Raw genomic sequence first — 10,056 nt, 5'->3', positions numbered from 1 at the left:
TCCTTGCACTAGCACAATGCCTGACACATATAGGTGGTCAAAAAGTATTTATGAGTTTAAAGAAGGAAGGATATGTTCATATGAAGGAATATTACATAATCATATTTTTGAACGATTATATATTTAAATATGTAGAAAAATGCTCACAATATAATGTTAAAAATGTAGAGTACACAATCATACCCTACAATATAGAACATAGAATATTCCGTATGTGTATCTTGGGTGAATGCTGGATTTAAGGTGATTTTTTTATATTTTCTGGGTACTTTTCCTCAGTCATTCAGCACATATTTCTTGATATGTGCAGCAGGCACTGCATATGTTTCTTAAGAGCAAGGCCAGATAGGCCTTCCCTCATGGAGTTTATAAGAGAGTAGGAAGGCAGACATTGAATAAGTAATTACACGCATCATTTACTTTAGTGAACTTATGTTACTTTTATATTCTAGAAAGAAAAACTATGACGCTGATGATTTTAAAGCATCAATGATTGTTTGTAATTTCCAAGATACCCTTTTAGCACAAGAAGAGGGTGATTATAAGAAAAATCCAAATCTCATACAATGTGAATTACCCTTCCAATGAAAAGAAAAATGTTTCAGTTTCCTGTCTGTTGGGATGGGTAGTAATGACAACAATAAATACACAGATTTTTTTCCTAAATAGCATTTTTCTAAAGGAAACTAAGGAGGATAATATCTTGGTGAGATGGAGGTAAGAGTTGTGTGAAGCCTTAGAAAAGTAGAATTAAACATTTAAATGAACTGACTGTGGTTGAAAAGAGAGGGAGAATGTAACATTAACGTAAAATATATATATATATATATATTTTTTTTCCGTGTACTTGTAAGGTTTCAATATATAGAAAACCAACAGCAAAACCTACCCTGTAGATTGATTGTGACCCTAAAAACTTCTTTTAACCAGGATCAGGGATGGAAAATTTTATCCTAAGCTATGGTTTTCTGGGATGTGTTTTGTTTTATTTTGAACAAAGTCCTGAGTAAATCAAAAGGTCTACAGAGACTTGTTTTGGTAACTTAACCATGCTTAATGACTGTGAAGGCGCTCCTCTAAACAGTCTGACCCGTGCTTCCACTGTCGCTTATCCATTTATCAACTTGAGCCTTCGTGCATAGCCACGTGACTCCTTTGACCTTTATCTGCTTCCTAAGTGGAAAAAGTCTCCATGCACGTTAGCTAAGTTAAAGGGTGGCACTATGGTCTGTGGCCTCAAGAGAACGATGCATTTGTGAGGTCTGTTGTGTTGGTAAGATCCCTTGTCCTCTTTCGTGTCCACCTCCTTCTGCAAATTAGGAATGCACTTCCTAAGCCAAGGGTGTCGGAAGGAATAAACAAGCAGCAAATTGATGACATCGCCTCTCACAGTGGGTGGACTGTGTATCACTGTCTCCTTTGTGGACTGATTCAGGTGGCTCCCTCCCAAATGAAGCCTCATTCTCTTCTACTTTTTGGTATGACTAATCATTATATTGGGTGTAATGTATTCAAACCGACCTGAGGCTTTCTGTCATTTGAAAATTTCAGATCTTAGGAACAGTAAGTGAAATGTGGATCTGTTGAACATCACTTTCCATCAATGCCGATACTTTTCTCTTGCATTTGGAATCGTTTTTCATTTGCGAAGGATACTCTTGCTTCAAATTTCCAGAAATTACAGTGCTCTCCTCTTCTCTTCCATTGGTGTTAGCACCCCCTCCTTCCCAATAATGTTTTTAATGTTCTAAGAGATCATCGTCTCAGAATTGTCCTCATGCGGTTAAGTCTTTCTTCTCTGCTTCATTCCACTCTCCTGTCCTAGTGTCTGTACTTGACTTATGGATTAAGACCTTGTTGCACTCCCTAATTATGTAGAGGGTAGCAGAAATTCTTCTGCTATGTTAAACCTTGATCTGGTAACTGACTTTACAGCCTAAATTAAGAAGCCCTGGACTCTCTAATCTCATGGACAATGCAGTGCACTCCCTTCTGATATTTCTTCTCCAGTAGGACATATATCTCCTGTGGCTGGCATATTTTTTTTCCAGAGGGTAATCTGTTACTTTTCTGAGATGGAGCTGGGCCACCCTGAGGGCAGGGTCACCTTCCCACTGCTCTCTGGTTGGCTGACGGGTCAGATGTAAATGTTTTGGAGCCTGCTTATTATTGTAAGAAAAAAGGTGGCAGACACAATTAAAATCAATCACTGAAGCCGAAAGTTATTTCAAATGTTGCTTCTGTCTTCTGCCTGTAAAAATTATGACTATGCTTGACAAAGTCACTGCCAAGGGTTGGGGCCTGGAACTTATACTGTTTGTGCAAGTTCATTATTGTTTTGATTTTGATTTTCCTGGGAAAAATCATTATAAACAGTTCAATTCTCAGAAGCACCCCTACAGTAATAAACATAAACACAGTACTGCACTGAAATCAATCCTGCAGTAACCCAAATGTAACCCCTTGCATCGGAAGTGAAGCAGATGAATGCAGGGGCCCGTCAGTTCTGGCCTGAGTGGAGGTGAAGAAATGGAAGCTCAGGTCTGTCCTAGTCTCAACCTTGACATGCTTTTTGTTGCTGTGGGCAAGACAGTTGTTTAATGCACCCCTTTGTCAGCTGTGAAGGAGGAGCAACACCACTTACTGATTGCTTCACAGGCTGTGCTGTGAAGACTCATGATAATATTGGACATAAATCGATTTTGAGCTATCTGGAAGAAAGTGGCAATGTAAATAAAAGGCATTTGTTCACGAGTTGTGATCCATCCTTAAAGGCTTAAACCGCCAATCTCAGTTTGGCAGCACTGTTCCAGTTAAGCCAGAGCTCCCTTTGAGGAAATCTTGCTGTTGTCTATTCTAGAAGGAGCAAAAAGACTTCTCCAAAACACCAAAGTAGCCATAGGAAGAGTCGTGCCTACTTTTAGCATCGGTGCCAATTATTAAATTAGCATAAATTGTGAAAAGAAGCACAACTCATCACATGAAGTCTTGGTTAAAAAGCCATGTTTTCCACATTGGCTCTATTGAAATATAGAGCACAGCATAGGCAGATGTAAAGAATTCTTGTGTATGTGACTTTTAATTCCTTCACAGGCCAAAATGGGCTTTTCTGGATTTCAGATGTTGGTGATAACAGCTAGCACTTACACTGTCCTTATGATGTGCTGGTCTCCAAGTGACTTACACATATTCTGTCAATTGAGGCTCACAGTAGCCCTGGGTGGCAGATACTGTCATCATCCCTGTTTTACAAATAAGTAAACCCAGGTACAGAGAGGTGAGATAACTTGTCCACGGCCAAGCAGCTGCCAAATGACAGAGCCAGTACATGAACCCGCGCAGTCTGGCTGAGAAATAGAGGTTTCCAGTCTTTTGACCGCTGTCAGGTTTGTTGCATCTGGATCACGCAAGGAAAAAATTCAGTGCAGTGAATGCTCTTTTCTAGGAAGAGAACGGAGACTACACGTATGTGGAAAGAGTGAAGATACCCTTGGATCACGGGACCTTGTTAATCATGGAAGGTGCTACACAGGCTGACTGGCAGGTGAGCGTGTGCGAGTCGTGTGGATTCACTGTCGCGTGGAGGCAGTTTCCTGACTGGCTGAGGGTTAGTAATTTCTAAGTAAATGTGAAAAGTAGGTTCCTTTCATAATGAGCGAGAGGCAATAGTGTGACATTGTTTCCGAGGAGTTTTGATTCTCACTGACAATCGAAATGTACCTCTGCAGCAGCGGTATCTGATGGAACTTTCTGTGATGATGGAAGTATTCTGTGTGGTAGCCACTAGCCATGAGTGACTGTTGACGTCTTAAAAGGTGGCTAATGTGCTATAAAGAACTGAATTTATAATTTAATTTTAATTAATTTAAATCTAAATAGCTTCAGGTAGCTAATAACTATCTCACTGGACCAAAAGTTCCACAGCTAGGCCAGGCCATTTTTAGGCCAGATCATTTCTGTGGTGTGCGTATTAATGTAAAAACACTTAGCATGAGAGTGGAATCACATGCCTCTCTTTGGTCTCATCTATTTATGTTTTTCTTATGATATTTGGAAAAATGGCAGGAGTCTAAGAGGAAGAGCAACAATTACAAAAGATGAAAATATCTCACCGCAGGGATGCTGGCATTGCACAGTGGGGGCGGGGATGGGAATTTGTTTCAGAGAAGGAGACCTTTGTCCACAAGACTATAAAGAACTCATCACTGCTCATTTAAAGGAGGATAAAATGGAAATATTTCTATACTCTTATAAATAAGTCTTAAATTGCTTTGAACTAAAATGTGTGTCTGTGTATTTATGTCAGAGAGCTATGTATATTTCCATATAGCATCGAGTGCCCAAAGAATACCACTCTAGAGAACCGAGAGTAAACCTGACCTTTCGGACAGTTTATCCAGACCCTAGAGGGGCACCCCAGTGATGTGAGATCTTTGAGAGAGAAGCCGCACTGAGACTGAGCAACCCTGCCACTGAGAAGAAACTTCAAGAGGCCGGTTCCCGCTGATCTCGTGGTGTGGCTGTTTGGAAGATGGTGGGGTTTGTTTCCCAGCTCCTATTAAATGAGAGCCAGCAAGCAGTTCATATTGGTAATATGTCTACGGTGGGAATGGTTATCACTAATGACATTTCAAAATTGCATATTATCTTCAGGCAAATTAAAATCCATGTGGCTGTGCTCATGGATGATTTTGTCCATAAGCGGTTTTTCTCCTGCCCTCCCCCACCCCTTCGTTTGAGGAACTGTGAATGGACTTGTGCCTCTGGGGAAAATCTACACATGTTTGTTCCATGTGACTTTAGTGGAGATATAAATATGTATCAGTGACTCTGGAGCCTTCCCTAGGCAGACAGCTGCTGAAACCCAAACAGAGGTGATTTCATCCTGGCTTGTGTGCTGTTGTAATGGAAAGCTGCATGTTCAGGGAACACTGGATTTATCTGAGTCTCCTTGCCTGTCAGTCTTCCTGGGACACACTCAGACAGGTTACAGGCCTCTGAATAAAGAGTCAAGGCAGGATGCTCGAGTCCAGCCACCTGCAAGCAATCACCTGGACTACTTGTAATATGAGAACCCACTGTACCCGTAGAGGGAGGAATAACTGGGTGATGTCATGCGAAGTAGCAGGCTGAAACAGAGGCAGAAGGGCAGCACATGGCCTGCTAATGACAGCTGTTCCACATAGATTAGATCCCCCTGGAGAATCACTTGAGTCATTTAAACCTCAACCAGATAGAAGCGGGAGCAGTCCTGTGGGGAATACACTCAATTGCCCAATAGTTCTTTTCACCTTCCGTTTCAGTAGCCTGATGAGTAAGCCTCTCTTCTGACTCAGTGTTCTCTTACAAACAAGTTCCCAACGTACAAGGGTTAGGCTGTGATGTCACTGAGGTTCCCAAAACAAAACAGAGTGCTGCCACTTATTGCATCATAAAAGCACATGTCTTCTTGACCTCTCGACTCAGGAACAGTGTGCCAGATTCATTCCAAGCCAAGATATAGAAAACCTGAGAGAAAGAAAACGAATTTAAATGGATGAAAATAGGGCAAGAGAGTTAGAGTTCCCCTGTCTGCCTGTGGGGAAAATTTACAGCGCTTTCTTGCTTTCTGTCCTGGTTCCATCCCATGCTATGGGATCGAATCTGTCAGGGTAAAGTGCCGAAGGCTGGGCAGGCCCTACTCAGCTCAGGTGTACTGCCACCCCCGCTACGCTCTGTTCTCTGACAAGCTCTCTGGCTCCTTGCATTGTAGTCCCTATTTTTTTTTTTTTTTAAACATGCTCCTTTCTCTAAGAAATACTAAATGCTTTATAAAATTTGAGCATCACACTAAGCCTTCCAGTGATGGAGTTACAAATCTCCGTGAAAATAAAACGAAGCCTCTTTTTAATTCCAGCTGTTCTTCTACTAAAGCAAACAACACCCGGCCAGGTGGTTTAGCTAGCTTTGATTATAAGCTTGATGCGTGTCACTGGGAAATTTCTCTTCCATTCCTTACAAATGAAAGAACTGGCAGATGGTTCCAAGTCTTCCAGCATCCCTCCCTCCTAATGTAGGGTCATGATCTCCCCTTGCGTCAGCTGAATGTTTGATCTCTTCACTCTGTCACACCCCTGTCAGTCAGGGAAACAAATTCCGACTATACAGCAGACAGGGTGGGCTGCCACCTGGGTTTCTTGGTCTGAAAGCAGCAAATCTTAGGTTTTGTTTCTTGCTGTCACTGTAAGTACCGTATGCCAGAACTGACATTTTTTTCCACCACTGAGATAATGTCCCTTCTGAAACATCAAGTAGGTACTTGCTGTAGAATAAAACTACGGTGTTTAATAATGGACAGGAGTTCCAGACCTGGCTAAAGACAGCCATACTCAGTGACTGCATCAACCTGTTGCTGTGTTTTACTGATGGTAGATCTGAGCTAGGAATTAGGGTAAAGTATTTTTGCTTACATTACATGTAAAGGAGAGGAAGCAAATGTAACAGCAATAGCATGAAGAAAAACAGCTTTGGTTTTTTTAGCTGCCCTTTTTTTTGAGCTTCAGCAGCCTGCAGGGCACTGTCCTTGGAGCTTATATACATGATCCCTAATTTTCCCCACAGCCCTGCAAGAAAGAGATACTATTCCCCTCACAGAGACTAGGAAACTGAGCCTCCGAGAGATTAAGTAATTTAACAGGACTTGTAGTGGCAAAGCTAGAATTCAGACCACAGGTTAGTCCCTAAACCTGTGTGCTTTTTCCTCTGCTGTGCTGAATTTTGGTGGAATCATCTGCTGGGCGTCCCTGGAAGCCTGAGCCTCACTCAGGGCTTGTTCTTGTAGAGCTGGGCACAGCTGACCACAGGCCACCTGTTTGTTTCCTGGCTTTCCCGTGCGCCAGAGCAAGCGTCTGCATCTCATCTCCCCTTAATCAACATCAGCATCCCCCAGTCAGAAACTACTGCTGACTGGACTGGCAGTTGGCCATTTAACTGGGGAAGCTCATTTTTTGGGGACAGAATGCAATTTCTGGTGTTAGACAAATTCTTGGCCAACCTTCCTGGCAGGTGACTTCCTGGCAATATCCTCACCGTATCCAAGCAGATACACTTTGAAACTTTCAGAGGTAAATGAGTTTTCCCCTGTGGTCCCTTCTCCCGCATTCTTACCTGTGAGTACTTTTGCAGACCCTAAATGACACTCAAACTCAGTATGAGGCTTCTTCACAATGTTTGCCACTACCACTACTCCTGTCAGCAGAGAGCCCAAAGAAACAGCTCAGGCTCAACACTAACAATGTCTTTTTTTCACAAGGACAACTTGCCTCCAAGCATGGGTTGGAACAGTATGACACACGGCATCCAATTGTGTCCCCAGTATTGAAATCAGGATCCTCATTGATGCTCCATTAACTAAACCACCAGCTCAGGTGGCATTGATGCTTCCTAATAAGTTTGGGTCACAGCTAATAAACCTGCCATTTCCCTGTGACACCCACTCCCTGCTGCCTCTGTGGCTGACATGAGCCTGCCCTCGTGCATGGCAGGTCTGTCTGGACCCAGTCAGTAACTGGAGCTGTCTCCTGAATTGTGTCATTGGAACCCCAGAAGAGTTAAGTAGGTGCTGCAGCGAGCAGACTGCTCCAGTTGGAGGGTTTCAGAGAAAGTCCCGACAAATGATGGTTTCCTGCCCTGCTGGGAATATTTCTTCCTTAAGTTCTGGCAACTTTTACTTGGCTGCAGAATATCTAAGACCCACTTTGCCTTTTCTGGTCATAAACACTTGTGGTGTTGAATCTGAAGTCTTGATTATTTTTCTTAAGGGTGCCTTTGATAAAGCCGAATGTTTCCATAGTGATGCATTCTGTTTATTTAAATCTTTACTTATACATAATTCCACCCACATACTCTCCTCAGAGGGACCTAATCTACAACTGTCCTCTCCTCGCTCCCCATTTTCTCTTTGGAAGGAACCCCCATATGAGACCCCTGTCAATTTGTGCTGCTGGAATCCATTCTTAGATATGATTGCTGTGTCTGGGTGTCAGTAGGGGAATAACTTGGATGTTTATTTACCAGAGTGAAACACAGACCAATGGTGCCTTTTCCAGCTGGCTTGGTACTCACGCGCCTGCGTATTATAAAGGCCTTCTCCAGCTTGTGTTGGGCTGAGCCATGTTAGCCATAAAGCTGGGGGCAACAGGCAGTGTCAGAGGACAGTGTAGGAAAACAGGATAAATTAGATAGTACCTGGTAGCCAGCACTACCAACAAGATTGTTTTCTCATGAGTTGCTTGGAGCTGGCAGAAGTATGTATGTGAGATGCTGTTAGAATGATTTCTGTGCTATCACTCCCCCTCATTGGAATGGTGATGTCACACTCCCTCAGCACAGGGACAGTCCCTATTCTCATGTGGCCTTCAGGAGTGCAGACGTGCCTTCACTGCTCAGGCAGGGCCCTGGCCTCTGACCCCCCTGACGTTTAGCTCTGGATGCAAATTCTGGTATCCGAAAGGGAGGGAAAGGTGGGAGTCAGGAGGGAGTTTACGGAGTAACTACTCTGTTGTGCTGTTACCTCCATAATCTGATTTATTCCTAAAGGCAATCTTTTGAGGTTGTTTCTAAACACCTAAGGAAGCTGAGGTACCCTGAGAGTTTATCAGATCCTGGGATCCAGTGGCACTGGTGAGCCGGGAGAGCGCTGAGTGGTCAGTTTTGGCAGCAGGCAAGGACTGGGCTGGAGGATGCGCCGTCCCAGCCCTTCGCGGGAAGCTCGGCACAAGCTCGCCGAGGGCCGGGGCGGGAGGAAGTGGGGGGCCGCCGGAGCTGCGGAGCTGCCATCAGCCGCCGCGCAGGAAGGGCGTGGGCGGGCGGCTGTGACAAGCGCCTGCCGCTGTGGCGGCGCCTGCCGGGTCCAGGGCTGCGAGGGGGCTGCGAGGGAGCCGCGAGCCGCTGGGGCTGCGTCTGGCCAAAAGCGTTCCTGAGGCGCTGGTGGCAAGACCCAAGGGCAGAGGCAGGAAGGAGCCCCCCAGCCCCTCGCACCCTGGGAGGGACTGCCCCTTCCTGGGGCCTCCCATGGGAACACCAGCCTCTGCCATCAGTCTGCACTGGGACAATGGCCATGGGATGGCCCAGGCGGTGAATCCACAACCTCCAAAAGCGATTCTGGGTTTGCAGCTGTATCCTCCCTGCCTAAAGAATGTGGGATAGCAGAAGGAAGGATGCCATGGCAACTTCCCAGACTCCGGCCCAGGGGTATTCAGGCTACTGGGACCGCCCAGATAGGACTCAGGAGAGTCAAGGGGAGGAGAGAAACCCCACAGGAGTGTCTTCCTCAGGCCCACTCCCGGGGTGTTTCCTCTGAAAATGCATCAAGGGATTAGCCACCAATTTCTTCCCAGCACCCTCTCTCTCTGACCTTTGGCCTCTGCTCACCTGGAGTGAGAGGGAAGGGGAGACAGCTAGCCTGGAGGTAAAAATCTAGTGGAGATTTTTACCTGGAGATCTGAATGTGGGGCTTCCCCTGCACTCTGCCCAGGGAGCCCTCCTCTCCTCTTGCTCTGGGAGGAGGTGGCCAGAGAAGAGAGCTGGTGAACTCTTATTTGCACACTGCCCTTTTTCTCCCCAAAGCCCTGTGGGACTGTCAATTAGGGACCACTCTCCCCATTGAACAGATGAGAAAACTGAGGAGTTAAGTACATAGCATCTAAAGGCCAGCCACCCAGGGAATGAGGCAGCACCAGGATGAAGACCCATATCGAGTGCCTTGGCCAGTGTTCTCTCTGCCACCCTGGAGACCTGGTGACAAAAGGGAACACAAGGGACAGACAGCCCCAGAAGGTCACAGTGCCTTATTGGGGCAGCCCTCCAAGCAGTGGTATCGACAGTGTCTGCACCGCACCAGCCAGGTGGCTCGATATGTGGCCAGGACCCCTGCTGCAGCGTGCGGTAGCGTCGTCCTGCTGAATATAGCGTGAGCTGAGCTCTGCACCAGCCGCTGAGGGGAATGAGCTGGACAACCTCGGGCAAGACTGGCCCCCTCTTATAGTCACAGTCCTACCTGCAAGGGTAGAATTAGGG

The 10,056-nt window shown here is 45.5% G+C and overlaps 1 protein-coding gene across 5 annotated transcripts in view; it reads left to right on the top strand.

Annotated features, from left to right (window-relative positions):
- The window catches only part of ALKBH3 (alkB, alkylation repair homolog 3 (E. coli)), a 34,801-nt gene extending 27,936 nt beyond the window's left edge, over window positions 1–6,865 (top strand). For 2 of the 5 annotated variants that reach the window (XM_012655330.1, XM_012655331.1), the window contains exons 10-11: window positions 3,446–3,544; window positions 4,331–4,686. In XM_012655330.1, the coding sequence (XP_012510784.1) occupies window positions 3,446–3,544; window positions 4,331–4,423 (192 nt within the window). In that variant the 3' untranslated portion in view covers window positions 4,424–4,686. Of the gene's footprint in view, window positions 1–3,445; window positions 3,545–4,306 lie in introns of all 5 variants that reach the window. The other 3 variants (XM_012655332.1, XM_012655334.1, XM_012655333.1) reach the window with 3 other exon arrangements.
- Window positions 6,866–10,056: the final 3,191 nt, after the last annotated feature.

Source organism: Propithecus coquereli, unplaced genomic scaffold, assembly GCF_000956105.1.
Source record: "Propithecus coquereli isolate 6110/MARCELLA unplaced genomic scaffold, Pcoq_1.0 Scaffold470, whole genome shotgun sequence".
Taxonomy (NCBI): Eukaryota; Metazoa; Chordata; class Mammalia; order Primates; family Indriidae; genus Propithecus; species Propithecus coquereli.
Note: the sequence above shows the minus strand (reverse complement) of the source record. Positions and strands in the feature narration are given on the sequence as shown.